This window comes from Megascapheus bottae, chromosome 21 (assembly GCF_031878675.1).
Source record: "Megascapheus bottae isolate mThoBot1 chromosome 21, mThoBot2.hap1, whole genome shotgun sequence".
In the NCBI taxonomy this organism is placed as follows: Eukaryota; Metazoa; Chordata; class Mammalia; order Rodentia; family Geomyidae; genus Megascapheus; species Megascapheus bottae.
In genome coordinates, this window is record NC_143529.1 from 33,248,421 (window position 1) to 33,264,959 (window position 16,539).

Sequence of the window (16,539 nt, forward strand, 5' to 3'; positions counted from 1 at the left end):
GCCCCATCATTATCCTTTTTCTCCTGCAAGATCAGAAACAAGTACCATCCCTGGCTCTGTCTCAGGCAATTTCAGTAGGGCTTAAATGCTAAAGCCCTGTGCTGTGTGAAAATCTGAGGGTTGTCATTATGTACCCCCATTGTCACCTGGAAGAAAGACTTGGAAACTCTAGAGATCTGTGGAATCAAATTTTCTTAAATACCCATTCTGCCTTCCTAGGAATGAGCTGAACCAGGGAAGATGGGAGCATGTACGATTTCACAGTGAGACAGAATGACAAAATCTTGTCTTTTAGGTTCAAGAAAGGCCAGAGATGAAACCATAGACTTTGATGCAGATTTACTTCCTGTGACATGTGGTCAGGTGAGAGGGACGATCCATAAGAAGAAATTCGAACAAGGTGGGTTTCTTGGTCTTCTTTCATTTGCACTTCCTGTCTGAAGGGGTCACAAGTCGTGACAGGTCTGCTTGTGAGGATTACTCGTGAGGCCCAATTGCTTTCCATAATAAGTCAAAGAGATTCCCCTAAGCAGTTGTCTTTTTTTTTTTTTAACATATCAGTGTGTAAATAATTTTGATGACTACTCCCACATGGATGCTCATTTACTACTACTTCCAAAACCAAAGAGGTCAGAGACTTCAGTCCATTCATGAGAAGTATGTTTTACTCTGAGCCAGTCCTCAGTAAGAAGTGGTCCTGAGCTGCTACCTTTAGCTTTCACAACGCTGGGTCACTGATACCAGGACAGGTACTTGGCATAGTAAGAATATCACATGGGATGGAATCAGAAAACTTAACTCTCCAGGTTAGTTCTAAAAGTTCCCTTCATTCTCAATGCCAGGGGCTTTTTGGGTGCGGGGAGGGGGTGGTGCTTAATTGGACTTAAGAATCTCACAGACTTCTCTGCTGAGTCTGACCCCAACCTCCTCCATAGCTAGGATTACAGGCACCCATCAGGCCTTTTTGAGTATGTAATTCACGTCTAAAAGAGGAGACAGGGTCAGGAGTTTGGCCTAGTGGTAGAGTGCTTGTCTAGCATGCACGAAGACCCGGGTTCGATTCCTTGGTATCACGTACTTAGAAAAAGGCGGAAGTGGTGCTAAGGCTCAAGTGGTAGAGCTCTAGCCTTGAGAAAAATCCAAGGACAGTGCTCAGGCCCTGAGCTTAAGCCCAGGACTGGCAAAAAAGAAAATAAATAAATAAATAAAAGAGGAGACAGTAATTCAAAATCTGACTCATGGTATGTGATGAGGACAATTTACATAATTAATATAACACATTTCATGATCGTAGATTCTAAAGCTTTGTAAAAATAAAAAAAAAAACTATTGTAGTGGACTTCCCTTTGGATCCTTCTTACTCTGGGCCTTTGGATACCAATGAATATGAATGTTTGCATCATGATTCTTGTTATTTGTGTTTTTGGTTTTATGGTGCAGTCCTGGGGCTTGAACTCAGGCGTGGGCACTGTCCCCAAGCTCATTTTGTTTATGGCTCGCTCTCTACTACTTGAGCCACAACTCCTCTCTGGGTTGTTTGGTGATTCATTGGTGACAGATTTTACTGCCTGGGCTGACTTCAGACTGCGCTCCTCAGATCTCAGACTCCTGGAATTAAAGGTGTGAGCCACCAACACCCAGCCATGATTATTATTGTTTTTTTTTGTTTTTTGCCAGTGCAAAAAACAGTCCTGGGGCTTAAACTCAGTCCTGGGGCTTAAACTCAGCGCCTGAGCACTGTCCTTGGGCTTTCCTCAAGACTAGTACTCTACCACTTGAGCCACAGCACCACTTCCAGCTTTTCTATATATGTGGTACCAAGGAATCAAATCTGGGTGCATGCTAGGCAAGCATTCTACCTCTAGGCCAAACTCCTGGCCTCACCATTATTATTATTATTATTATTAGTAGTAGTAGTAGTAGTATTATTATTTTGAATTCAGTGAAACTTTATTAGCCAAAAGTCAATGAGCAGTCTATGGGCCTGGTTGGTCAATCTCAACTCTACAGCAAACATAGAAATGAAGCACTGGGCCAACAAGTGTCAAACTGTCTAATTTCAAAGCCATCAGATTTTTTTTTTATTGTAATTAGTAAAAGGGTTACATGATATTTGCCAGATAGAAAGTGCATTAATTCACATACATTGATACCCTTTCACATGTCTTGGTACCCGTTTCCCTCCCCCCCCACACCCCCTACCCGTCTTGGTTTTCCCCCCTTCCCTATCAAATTTCAAATATCCAAATACAAATAAATTCAATATATCAGATAACAAAGTGAGATACTATACCGATATGAGATAACCAAGGGACAGCAAAGGAGATGAGAGACAGCATACTACATTAAGGACAACAATCATTCATTATATGGCTTTTGTTTCACTTTCCTGGAGGTCCTTTCAATTAGCTTCACATTATATGTCCTTATGTATCAAGATTTTGCTCTATTGCAAATCTCTGCTAGTAGAGCCCAAGGTTTCTACTGATTATGACGAATGAGGGAAACCATTGAGCCTAAGTTCCTTTGAGTCTGGCTTACTTCACTTAATATGATTTTTTCTAAGTCTTTCCATTTCCTAACAAATGGGGCGATGTCATTCTTTCTGACAGCAGCATAGAATTCCATTGTGTACAAATACCACATCTTGTTGATCCACTCATCAACTGAGGGACATCTAGGTTGGTTCCATATCTTTGCTATGGTGAATAGTGCTGCAATGAACATTGTTGTGCTAGTGGGTTTAGTATGTCCTTGTTTCTGGGTGGTTGGGTAAATGCCGAGTAGTGGAATTGCTGGGTCATAGGGGAGCTCTATGTTTAGCCTTTTGAGGCACTGCCACACTGCTTTCCATAGTGGTTGAATGAGTTTGCACTCCCACCAACAGTGTAGTAGTGATCCCTCCTGGCCACATCCCCTCCAGCATCTGTTGTCATTCGTTTTCCTGATCCTGTCAAAGCCATCAGATTAAAAAAAAAAGAAAATACATTGTTAAGTACCAACCAGAAATATCAGAAAAGATGAATGCAATAATTGCTTCTAGGCAGAAAACAAGGCAAATTTGAAAATTAGTATTTTATGTTTTGTTAAAGTGATACTTTTTCTGGGGTTCTTATTTTGTATTTCCCTCATTCTGAAGAGATTGTCCACTTTTGGCCCCTCTCCTGACAAATACCAACATCCATCTTTTGCTTTTTTATTTTTCTGTTTTGGGTGGTACTGGTGTTTGAATTCTTGTCCTGGTGCTTGTTCATCTGGAGCTGTACCAACTGAGCCCCTCCAGGAGCTCTTTATGTGATCTGAATATTAACGTTGACCAGCTATCGATGCTGCAAATACATTCTCCTGGTTCTTGGCCTGTGTTGTCCCAGGGGTCTGGGTGTCTTTCCTTTCCTTTAAAGCCCTCTGGGATATCCACCTCTCTTCTCTTCTGTAGCACAAGCTTTTTCTTTCTTACATTTCAGAAAATCTTGGTCTCCAAATCAGAAAGACCCTGGTCTGTATTTTCTTTGAAAGGTTTGGAAGTTGTGCCTTTTACTTGTATGTCCTCAATTTATCCCCCATTTACCACCAATACAGAGCATGTTGAGGGGGGAATAGATGGATTTTTTCCCATGATTATTTTTTGAACAGCTTTACTGAGACAAATTTAACAGATACAATCACAATTTAGAGTATACAATCAATGGGCTGTTCTTTTGGGTATAGTCTCCAAATTGCATAGCTATCTCCATGTATTAACGTTGGAACATTTCTTTGTTTCATGACCAAATTAGCAGTTCATGCTTGCCTACTCCCCAGCCCTTATTTTGCTCTACAAACTTTCCTATTCTAAGCATTCCATATTAATAAAATTGTATAATATGTGCCAATCATAACTGACTTCTTTTAATTTGTTTTATGTTTCCAAAACTCATCCATGTTGTAGCCTGCTTTTCATTACCAAATATTATTAAACTATTACATCTTGTTACCAAATAATGTAATAATCAATTGCATGGATCTATCACATTTTGTTTATTCATGCCTCAATTCCCACTTTTTGGCTATTTAGGTATAATGCTGTTTTGAATATTCATGTAGAAGATTTTTGTGAATGTATTGTGGGTACATCCCAAAGATGGAATTGCTGGGTAATTCTGGTAGCCAGAATTCTATGGTAATTCTACATTTAGGTTATTAAAAAAAAAAAAAGAAGTGACTGCACCAGAACTTTATACCAACAGCTATTATTTCCTCTCCTTTTTTTTAAAGAAATTAAATCATTGTCATTATCATTGTAGGTATGATGTGGTATTTCACTATGGTTTTACTTTGTATTCTCTTAAAAATTACAGTGTTGGACATAAAACTGTGTGTGTATATGTGTGTGTGTGTGTGTATGTGTACACTCGTTAGTACAGGGGCTTGAACTTAGGACCTAGGTGTTATACCTTAGCTTTTTTTTTCACTCAAGGCTGGAGTTCTGCCACTTGAGCCATCTCTCTGCTTCAAGTTTTTACTGACTGATTGGAGACGAGACATGGATTTTCTTGCCTTTGCTGGCTTCAAACTGTCATCTACAGTCTCCTGAATAGCTAGGATTACAGGTGTGAGCCGTTACTTCCCGACTTTAAAAACAAAACTCCACAATTTATATTTTGTGATAGTTGCTGGTGACCTTTTGAGTTACAGAATATCTGCTGAGATGTCAACCTCAGCATGAGGACTCTGCCCTCCTTCCATGTGACCCCAAGGCCCTGTATTCTGTGGACTAGTCTCAATCCCCTGAATTTGACAGTGAATTGAAATCCATTCATCCTGTGGGAACTGCTCCCTTTTCCTTTGGTAAACAGTTCTGAAATGTGTTTTACAAGGTGGTTTTGACAGTTGTCACTTTCTTCATACATGAAGAAGATGAATCTGCATACCCTTCCAGAAATCTTATTTCAGGAGACTTTCAGATTGAGTTGGAGGCACCTGACGTCTGGGTGGGGAGGCCTGGCTCCTGTGCTGTTGACTTTGAATGATTTGGGGATTGTACTGGGTCCAGGTCCCGGGTGGTAGGAGACCACAGGTCTGGCTCTAAATCAGCTCCCCTTGGTCTTCCAGGAGTCTGGGCGAAGAGCATACAGGGAGAAGATGGACAGTGGCTCACCCCCATTCAATTTGAAGCCAAAGGGGGCCTTGCGAGATCAAAGAACTGGAAGATGAGTGTGCGCTGTGGTGGGTGGCCCCTCCGGAAGCTGATGGAGGTATTCAGCCCCTGTCCTGCCCCTTCTTGTGGCACCCTGTGGTCACTCTTCATCTATCATAGCTGAAGCCTTGATGCCAGCATGTTTTCCTCCCACTGAGAAGGGAGGGACCCACATTCATAACCAGGACCTTGAAGTGGAGAAGGCCATTCTGATGACGATATGTACAGAGAACTCCATGTGCTGAAATAGACTCCACAGTCAAACAAATGGAAGGAGCCACGGTAGAGAAAGGAAGGCATGAAAACAGTCATCACTGAACTGGCTCTGTGGACCCCACGTAATCCATCTGCCTATCAGTTGTCTGTGGAGGCCTTAATTTCAGTTTCAAATTCTAGACAAGGACTTAGTGAAAACTTCTGAAGTTGGAAGCATGTAAAACACTATTTTTTGTCCATTTGGCTTTTCGTGCCAAGGTATCAAACCCAAAGCCTTATACATATATATGCACTCTACCACTAAGCTCTGCCCAACTCCCTAAAACACTATTTTGGACAGCCATGGGGCTTTCAAATGGCATCACTGCCAGTTCACTGCATATCCATACTCAACACAGAATGCTTAGCTCAAATATGCCACTCATTTGCTGTGTTAGACCTTCTGAGTCGCTTCTAGCCCAGGTCTGAGACCCTTCTTCTACTCTTTGAGATTTTACTTTCCAGGACTGGGGGTGTGGCTCAGGTGATCGAGCCCTGGCAAATGAACCAAAGCATCAGATACTGAGCTGGAGTCCTGGTCTCAGATGGAGGAGGCGGGAGAAAGTGTTCCTTTTCCATGAGTTATCTTCTGTAGCCCCCTCTTGATTTGTTACCTTCACATGCCTCAAATCAGTCGAGTATCTGACACCCAGTAGGTGTGCAATAAATGGGTGTGTGTTGGATATGGAAGTCATGTGAATGAAAGTATAAAGAGCAAGTGGTAAGCGATGTACGAGATTGTGAAGGGAAATCTCTCAGGGCTTAGGAAAGGAGTGCCAGACAAAGGAAAAGGTTCTAGAGATGAGAATCTTCTACCTCCCATTGGGGAAATCTTGAGGTGGGAGGTAAGGAGAGACCAACTCTCATTATGATACCTTGGAGATGAACTGGAAGTAGGATATACAGACAGAAATATTTGGAAGAGGTTGAGAAATGCCAGATTCACACAATGGAAATGCAGATTAACTATTTAATGGGATTTTTTTTTAATCTTTCAGAAAGGTTTTCTACCTCATCTTTCAAGAGTGTATCCCAAGAGGAAAAAGGTAGTTATTTCATAAGTTCCTACAAGTTCTCTCCATCTAACTGCTTTTATATGTACAATATTTTACTTTATGGTACTTCAATCGGGAATCACAATTGCCTCCTACCTCCTCCACTTCTTTACCTTTATTTTTCTTTATTGTTATTATCATTATTATGATTTTGACATGTGCCATCAGGACTGCTACTTTGAACATTATGTTGTATATAAAGTTAGGTCCCCTTTGAGTGCTGACTCATTTGAAATGGATATAATGATAAGGAACCATCAAGACAAACCTCATCCATGTTTTTTTTTTTTTTTTTTTGCCTGTCCTGGGCTTGAGCTCAGGGCCTGAGCCCTGTCCTTGGACTTTCTCAAGGCTAGCACTCTACCACTTGAGCCTCAGCACCATTTCCAGCTTTTGTCTATGTATGTGGTATCAAGGAATCGAACCTGGGTCTTTGTGCATGCTAGGCAAGCACTTTAACCACTAGGCCAAACTCCCAGCCCCTCATCCATGTTTTTAAGAAAAGGAAGTAGCTGTAGTTTGGGTAGCAAAGTTAGAAAAGTGGATGTCATTGGGAAATGCATAAAAGCATCCTTTACTAAGTTGGGGAAATCAGTTTCAACTCAAGCCCAGATTGTTCAAGATGACTTTTTTTATTTCCAAATGTTTCCTCCTTTATTTGTAAGCTAGATGTACCAAGATTATAGGACAGGACAATAGGATTTAAGTATTTTTAAGTATTTTGCAGTTGGCTATTTCTGGAAGCTGTTGACAGTTTCAACAAGTACTGGGTCTATTTTTTTCTCCAGAAACATTTGGGTAAGACTACAAATGTTTATGCTTTACTCTAGTTATTAGCCAACCATATGCTTTGGAATAGTAATGAGCAATAGTACTGAATTTAAAAAGTGGTTTTCATATTTCATTTAGGTTTTTATTTCTGTTAGTTGGTTATGTCATGATTTTGGTATAGTATGTTCTATCTTCTAAAGTATTTTTTTACTTTAATGGAATCTAAATTTGCCTACAGTCACTCAGCTGATTCTAGAACAAGATAGATTCTTGTGGAATATATGTAGAAGCACCTATCATTTTATGAGCTAGACAACCAGAGTTGAGTACTTTTCTGGTCCCTTATATTATCCTTCCACCTGGCAATGAGATGGTCGCCTAGAAACATAGAGTTCCTTGCCTTGATGAGGATAATGCTGTTGAGGAGAAAGGCCTTAAGAGACATTAGCCTGTGGAGAATGAATCTGGTTCCAGCAGAAGATTTGGGTGGAGTTTCTTTGATCTGTGAGAGTAGTCTCTCTCTTTATGGAAGAAAGCATTGAATATGTTGTGTGTTGAATCAGGAGAAGGTGACTGTGTTTCCAAAACTGAGTAAGCATGGCGCCCAGAGGAAGAGAACCCAGAGGGGAAAGTGTCATTCTTTTTTTTTTTTTTTTGGTGATGTCAGTTGTCTTTATTGAGATATGATATTTTAATGTTAAGCAACTCTAATGGAAAGTGTCATTCTTAAAATCTGTAGGTAGAAATGACTAAGACAGTCACAGACATCTGTCACTCCCTGCTGGGCTCATATTCCTGTGAGGACTTGAGATTCAGGTCTCTACATTGGTGGTGATTTGCATTATTAATCTGGCTGGTTTGAGCCATGGGGACATTTTCTGGAAGGAAGCTATTATTTGACTCTTCAGTGAGTATGTTAAAGACAAGTGGCTTTATCTTCCCCCTGGTATCAAAAATAACAGTGTAAGCCTGGTGCTGGTGACTCATACTTGTAATTCTAACTCCTCAGGAAGCTGAGATCTGAGGATCGCAGTTCTGAGCAAGCCTGGACAGGAGAGTCTGTGAGACTCTCATCTCCAATGAACTGTGCAGAATAGACCGGAAGGGACACTGTGGCTGAAATAATAGAGCAACAGCCTGCGCCAGAGAAGCTCAGGGAGAGCACACAGGCCCTAAGTGCAAGCTCCAGGAACATCGCATGCTCGTGCACACACACACACGCACACACACACACACATACACCTGTGTAGATAATCCAAATGAGCTGGAAATTTCCAACCAACCATCTATCCTTTCTCGTGAAGCAACACTTACAGCACAAGGTACTGTTGTATTCTGTGTTTCTTTTGGCCAGAACACCATCCTGCCAGAGTGGCAGAACCCAGAATCCATTTCTGTCTTTGTAGATGTTCAGTGCTTCACAGACACTCTCTTCCAGAGCTCTGGCATCACTGTCGGCACCACGCGGTAATGTTGCAGCTCATGACAAGATCCCTTAAACGTGAAAGAAAGCTAATAAATTCACAAGAATAATCTTTTTTTTGTATGCTAACATTTATCCAAGAGACTCTAATAATCTCTTTTCCTAAGTGCAAAAACATTTGCTTATTCATTTATTTAATGTGTAATTATACTAATTACATACTAAATGTTTTGTGGCTGTTAGAGAACTTTACATATTTCCAATTTCAATTTACATGTTTCCAATGTCATGGTATGCATGACATTGGAAACATAGTTTTATTTTTTTTGTCAGTTGTGGGGCTTGAACTCAGGGCCTGAGCACTGTCCTTGGACTTTTCTCAAGGCTAGTGCTCTACCACTTGAACCACAGCACCATTTCCAGCCTTTTTCTATGTATGTGGTACCAAGGAAAGGAACCCAGGTCTTTGTGTATGGTAAGGCACTAGGGCAAACTCCCAGCCCAACATAGTATTCTTTAATGGAAGATGGTGGAAAAGTCTAGAACAGTCAGTGTTGGGCAATGAATGGCCACCTCTCAGGTAATGGTCCCTTAGATTACAATTGTCTGTAGCCACCCTGCCCTAGGCTAAAGAGAGGAATTGTGTCTTAGAGAGGGCGGCTCCCAGGTTCATCTATTCTGTGTCCCATGTTTCAGGTCAGCTGATCTGGCAGCTTGAGATGTGGAAAGCAGGGACAGGAAGGCGAGTGTTAGGAAGAAGAGCTAAAACTCTGGATATCTGGATGCATTTACTCTTTAGAACCGCATTCCTAGGAGAGGCACAGGTGATAGTAGGATCCTTCTGTGAGTCCTGTGGGTACTGGACGCTCTGACTGTTGCCTCCTCAGGCTGGTTTTCATGACAGCTCCTGTGGGTGGGCTGACACATTGTGGGTAGCCAGATTGAAGGGAAAAGGCCAAAGGCCTTTGATATGTAAGGACAAAACAACTTTCTCCAACTCAGCCTGTGGAAACCAGTACTATTCTACGATTCCCACTATGGGTCGGGAAAGCCCAGAAGGGAAACTTAATTTGGGCTCAGCAGTGGTTTGTTGTCTTCTCTTGTTTTTCTGGTAGAGATGTATGTATCATTAAAAAAGACTTTTTTTTCCCTTCCAAGAAAAGCTAGATTGATTTAAGAGAAGAACTTCATATCAAACAAAATGGACAGATATTTGAGTAAAGAAGGATTCATGAATGGGGTGGGAATCTTGACAGGGAGAATTCCTGTGTGTTCCACTGCAGCTGCGCGACCCTGAGGGTGTATGTGCGTAGGCTAAGGAAATACACTTGACTGGCCGGAGGGAAAAGGTGCTAGTTCTGATTAATTGGTGGATATTTATGGTTAACGTCTCTAGTTTCATTTTTACTGCGTATGTTGGGCCCCAATTGCCCAATGGCTTCCCAATAATTAAAATACTGTTTTGTGTGCCTGCCAGTCCTTGAACCCAAGGCCTAGGTGCTGTCCCTGAGCTTCTTTGCTCAAGGCTAACACTCTACCACTTGAACCACTTTCCTCTCTGGGCTGGCTTTGAACTGCAATCCTCGGATCTCAGCTTCTTGAATAGCTAGGATTATAGGAGTGAGCCACTGGTCCCCTAAAGAAAGGATTTTAAAACACTTATTCTTGTGTTTTTGTTTTTGTTTTGCCAGTCCTGGGCTTAAGCTCAGGGCCTGAGCACTGTCTTTAGACTTTCTCAAGGCTTGCGCTCTACCACTTGAGCCTCAGCACCACTTCGGCTTTTTTCTATGTATGTGGTACCCAGGAATCGAACCCAGGTCTTCGTGCATGCTAGGCAAGCACTCTAACCACTAGGCCAAACTCCCGGCCCTAAAACACTTATTCTTAAAACAATAATTACTTGAAACTCTCAAAAGATAACTGTTGAAATAAGCGATTTCTTCAAACATCGCCTTCAATAGTTTCATTCAGCCTTCTTCATTTTCAGCGGAGAGCAAAGCCGTATCACAACACTGACTCTGACCCTGATGTAAGTACACCCCAAAGCCCAGGCCTTTCCCGTGTGTCTCGGCAGTGCCATGGCTGCTTTTCCCTGATGTGGGCTCATTCTCAGTTGGGGCGCTTTGCTGCATGTGCTCAACAGGGAAGTGAGCAGCGTCGGCTAAGCCACAAGTAGGGATCTGGACTTGGGTGTCTCTGCCGGAAGTGATTTTCCTGTGTTTCAGTAAAAATCTTCCCTGATCCTCACCTCTTCAAAGGCAGGTGAGGCAGGGCAGCAACCTTGACCGCTGGCATCTTTGGAGATGGAGTCTGAAGTGGGAATAGGCAGGGCTGGCGACAGAGGAGGGCAGGGAGCACATTTGAGAGGAGAACGGCCTTTTACAGTGGGCAGTGGACTAGAAAGGGAACCCTCTGAAATCTGCTCCCAGTCACGTGGTTGAGACCATCAGCCTGCTGGAGCAGGTTGCTAAGGTCAGGTGCAGACCTGCCCTTGATCCTGCGGGGAAATGCTTGCAGGGCAGGTGGGTCCTTCATGGAGCCTCTGTGACCAGTCTCAAGGGAGCCATCGGAAGACCAAGCTGGTTAAGACAGAAACCATCACCACTTACTTAGCAAAGCTGCAACGGCTTGACTGATAGTTGGATGAGGTGCAGAGGTTCCGATCCCTCCAGCCCTGCTCATCCCCTGCGTCTTACATGGCTGCTTGCTTTGGGCTCTTCCAAAAGTGATGGATGGTTTCCTTCTCTAAGCAAAACTGTACCATGATTTCTTTCATGGCAGTGAGATGGATGCTTTGGTCACAGTCAGCTTGTGAGAATGGCAGTGATGTGAAGAAGCATGCACTGTGATCATCACAGGTGATGCCCAGGCAAGGAGAAAGAGCATCCATTTCCAGAGCAATCTCCAACAAGGTTTACATCTTGTCCACGCCATTTTTTTTTACTCTTCTCCTTCTGAAGGGGCCTTTGGTAGTCAGCCAGTCCTCGCATTCAGGGTGTAGGTGGCTTATAGGGCATGGTGTAGACACAGACAGATTCCCTAGGGACGAGAGGGTAACTTTCCAGCAAAGACATCCCTCCCTCCATGGTAATAATCTTCCCTTGGACAGATGGTAAAGCCAAAGGCCAAGATATCCAATATCTTAATGTCTCAATTGCCAGACTTCACTCAGGCTGAGCTTCAACTTGGGCTGCTCGCTGGAATCACCTACAGTGCTTTGAAAAATATTGTTGCTTGTATCCCAGCTCTAGAGGTAACTCTGATATAATTGGTCAGGGCTCTCACTTGGCCTTTATGAGTTAAAATAATAATAATAATAATAATAAAAAGATCCCAGTGATTCTAAGGTAGAGAATGACCTGTTCTGTACTTAAAGAATACCAGTTCCAGCAGTGCCTGTAATCCTAGCTACTCAGGAGGCTGAGATCTGAGGATTGCAGTTCAAAGCCAGCCTGGGCAAGAAAGTCTATGTGACTTTTACTTTCAATTAACTACTAGGGTTAGGGCAGTAGCCTTGTGCTGAAGAGCTTAGGGACAGCTTAGGGACTCTGGGCTTAGGCCCAGAGTTCAAGTCCCATGACAAAAAAAAAGAATACCAATATCAACTCCTTGTGATGTTAATGACCTACTAATTAAAGTCTCTGGTGTTAGAACCAGGACATTAGTCATTTACAGGTCCTCCACGAATAGTGGTAACAGGTATGATCCAGCAGAAGCTGGCTAAGAATCTAATCCCTTCGTTAAAAAGATTGACTCAAGACTCTGCTGTTTACCTTGGTGATTTCCTTGTTCTCCTGTGAACATGAGTCATTGCTTTTGTGACAGCAATGATGAAGAGAATCCACAAGTCTCTGCACTGATGAGGAGAAAAGGGATCTAGAGGTCGAATTCTAGCCCAGCCTCAGCTGCAAATGGGCTGGACAAGGCTTCCCCATGGGATTTACAGAGAGCTTTTGTGAGAAGTTTCTTGGGGGCCAGGCTTACCATATAAGGCCATCTTGACTTACTTATTACCTATTGATTATTTTTATTTTGGAGGATGCAGGGGATTGAACCCTCCAGCACTGAGGTATAGCCCTAATCCATTGCTACTATAAAAAGCAAAATGAATGTAACCTAAAGTATTTTCAAAAGCCCAAAGCAAATTTCATGATTATTATTAATATATTTTCAATCTTTAATAATTTTCCACATCCCTAGAACTAACAGATATATTCTAAATTATTTGAGTCCACTGACATGTGTGGGATCTTGGTGTGTTCCTAACACAGAAAGAATGGAGAGCTTTGGCCTATGGGAAGCAGTTCTTTTATCTATGAAGATGGGACCTCTAGGGTTTCCTCTCCAACTTTGTATTCAGTGGGCATTGCAGGAACACAAGAGGGTGTGGTCTGGATTTGGAAGAGGAGAGGGGACAGAAGCAGGATGGGTTCTCAGGTTTGTGGTGGATGGAGAATGTGCCATTAAATGGAAATACTAGAGAGAGAACATGGCAGAGTCTGGGGTGGGACAGGAGGAGAAGCTAACATGCTACAGGATGCATTTGACTTATGCTGTGGAGACCCGAAAGGGATGTTGGGTAGAAACGTTAATGGACATCTGAGAGCTGAGGACCCAAATGGTAACTGCAGCTTAAAGATAACTTTGGCCATGTTGCGACAGACCCATGGCCAGAGATGGAAGGTCAAGGAATTCTATCCTTCAAAATTTGAAAGAAGAGGCTTGGAGTTTGGCCTAGTGGTATAGTGCTTGCCTAGCATGCACAAAGACCGGGGTTCAATTCCTTGGTACCACATACATAGAAAAAGCCAGAAGTGGTGCTATGGCTCAAGAGGTAGGGTTCTAGCCTTGAGAAAAAAACCCAGGACCGGCAAAAATAATTGAAAGAAGAGCCAGAAAGGAAAGGCGAATGGCAGCGAGGCTCACAAAGTGAACCCAAAAGAATGACTCCACAGGCCGAGTCTTTCTTCTTCAGCAGTAGTAGTGGTTGAACCCAGGGTCTTAAGCTTGCTAGGCAACTATTCTACCATATGAGACACCCCTCTAGTCCTCTTATGCAATGCTTATTTTCTTTTTCTTCCTTCCTTCCTTTCTTCTTTTTTTGGCGGGGGGGGGGGGGGGGGGGGGAGGAATCATTGGGCTTGAACTCGGCCTGGGTGCTGTCCCTGAGCTCTTCAGCTCAAGGCTACTGCCCTACCCGTGAGCCAAGCCCCACTTCCCATTTTCTAGAGGTTAATTGAAGATAAGCATATCAGGTCCTTTTATGCCCAGGCTGGCTTTGAAGCTCAATCCTCAGATCTCAGCGTCCTGAGTAGCTAGGATTACAGGTGTGAGCCACCATGCCCAGCTTGCAATGTTTGTTTTCAAGGTAAACTCTTGCTTTGTGTCCAGGCCATGCTGGGTTGGGCTATTACTACGTGCTCCCCAGTGTCCAGCAGAGAACAGGCACATACCACCACACCCAATCCTTGGTTGAGACTTTGGCCTCTGTCTGTAATCCTCCAGTCTCTACTTCCCAATGCTACCAGAATCATAGATTTGAGCCACAGTACCCAGGAATCTTGAACATGTAAAAATGGTCTACCCTAGAGAAGAGATGACACTATCACCCTTGCTTCTCCCCACTTTTTTTTTTTTTTTTTTTTTGCCAGTCCTGGGCTTGAGCTCAGGGCCTGAGCACTGTCCTTGGATTTTCTCAAGGCTAGAGCTCTACTACTTGAGCCTCAGCACCACTTCCGGCTTTTTTCTATGTATGTGGTACCGAGGAATCGAACCTGGGTCTTCATGCATGCTAGGCAAGCACTTTAACCACTAGGCCAAACTCCTGGCCCGCTTCTCCCCACTTTTTAATGGCATCTTTCCCTTCCGCCCACCACTCATCAGTGGATGGGCCAATCACCACTGATTCTCATTCTCCTATTTGTCTGCATTGATTTATGGAGTAGATGGAAGGTTTCTGTGTGGATCTGGACCTCTCACTCATTTCTCAAACTGTCTCCACTCTCTCAAGAAGGTGAGTGTAGGAAAAGTACTTGTTAATTATTGATTTTTGTGGAGGAAATAATACCAACCACTCCCTGAGCGACATTGTGGCTGACTGGTTTGAATAATTCTGTGGCTGGCAGGGAACTGAAACCAGTTAGTCAAAGATAAATGGAAGTTACACATGGTCCTTTGAGATTTCTTTTTTAGCAGAAAGGGAAATTTACAAGTAGGTCATTTAGTCCCTCTCAATTTTGTTTTTATGACTGTATCTCCCTCTAGACCTCATGATCTATGTGACTCGACCTCCCCTGTGCGGGGCACGGGCGGCTTTTCCACTTAGGCTCTCCCAATTCTACCAGATTTCCAGACAGCATGTAATCCTGAGCTCTGACTTTTGTCTTTATGTAACCGGGATTCCACTCTAACACGTCAGGTTTAGCCAGTCTCTCCCAATATACCAAGGAACAAGACAAGTAATGGTGCAAGGCAGCGGAGAAGATTTATCACACAGAGCAGGCATGGCATGGGAAGAGGTGAGATGAGCATTTTGGTCCATCTTCAGGGTACAGACATGAGTGTTAGGTTTGAATGGAGGATGAGTTTGGGGGAAGAAGACAAAAGATATTAAACCATCCTGGCCAAAGCTGAAGAATTGTTTCTCCTATCTCAGGACTGGCCAGGTATGACCTGATCACTCTTAGAAATGGTTGCCTGGGGTGGTTTGACTCTTGTTAAGGATGTTTGTCCTCGACCCTGACCATCAAGGGGGCTGGATACAAGGTGATGCAACTACTGACACTTGAACTCAGGGCCTCATGATATTGTTTAGCTTTCTCCCCAAAGCCTACCACTGTTATCACTTAAGCCACATCCTTACTTCTGGCTCTTTTTTGGGGATGCGTATCTCAAGTGGATTGTCCAGGCTGGTTTTGAAATACAATCGTCAGATCTCAGCCTCACGATTCATTAGGATGATAGGCTTGCATCGCGGGTGTCTCATGAACCAGGCTTTATCCTGTTTTTAACAATCCTCTGGGCAGTTGCGGTCCCACATGGGAAATCAAACACTTTGTCTGTAAGGCTCTAAATACTTGCTATATAGTAGACTCTTGTTTTCTGCAGGCATCTGGTTCGAAGACAACCACTGTAGAAAACCTGTGAATGCTTAGAATGCTTAGGATGTGTAGACATCCTGTATTGAAAATACTTTTCAGGGCTGGGAGTTTGGCCTAGTGGTAGAGTGCTTTTCCTAGCATGCACGAAGACCCAGGTTCGATTTCTCGGTACCACATACATAGAAAAAAGCCAGAAGTGGTGCTGAGGCTCAAGTGGTAGAGCTCTAACCTTGAGAAAGTCCAAGGACAGTGCTCAGGCCCTGAGCTCAAGCCCAGGACTGGCAAAAAAAAAAAAAAAGAAAGTACTTTTCAACTCATCTCAAGTGTGCGCGCTCTCTCTCTCTCTCTCTCTCTCTCTCTCTCTCTCTCTCTCTCTCTCTCTCTCTCTCTCTCTCTCTCTCTCTCATCAACCATGGGGCTTGTACTCTAGGCCTCAGCACTATCCCTGAGCTCTTCAACTCAAGGCTTTGAGCCACAGCACCGCTTCTGGTTTTCTAGTGGTTAAATGGAGATAAGAGTCTGGGCTTTGAACCGAGATCCTCACATCTCAACCTCCTGAGTAAGCTAGGATTACAGGTGTAATTCTGAGAAAAAGTCGTCTGTTCCGTGGATCGTCTCTTGGTATTAGAATGTAGGGTTTTTTTTTCATTTTTTTCTTATTTTCCTTTTCTATTTGAATCTATTTTGTAGTATGAGAGGCTTGAATCTGGTTTTACATGGAAAACTTTTCTCGTGTGACACTGGCTTCTTTGTCCCAAA

General features: G+C 43.1%; 1 protein-coding gene across 6 annotated transcripts in view; it reads left to right on the plus strand.

The window, feature by feature from the left end:
- The window catches only part of LOC150048891 (nuclear body protein SP140-like), a 50,836-nt gene that overhangs the window by 27,944 nt on the left and 6,353 nt on the right, over positions 1 to 16,539 (plus strand). For 5 of the 6 annotated variants that reach the window (XM_090355002.1, XM_090355007.1, XM_090355005.1 and 2 more), the window contains 4 exons: positions 296 to 400; positions 5,092 to 5,234; positions 6,430 to 6,477; positions 10,668 to 10,709. In XM_090355002.1, coding sequence (XP_090211128.1) covers positions 296 to 400; positions 5,092 to 5,234; positions 6,430 to 6,477; positions 10,668 to 10,709 — 338 coding nt within the window. The remainder of the gene's footprint in view (positions 1 to 295; positions 401 to 5,091; positions 5,235 to 6,429; positions 6,478 to 10,667; positions 10,710 to 16,539) is intronic. The other variant, XM_090355003.1, reaches the window with a different exon arrangement.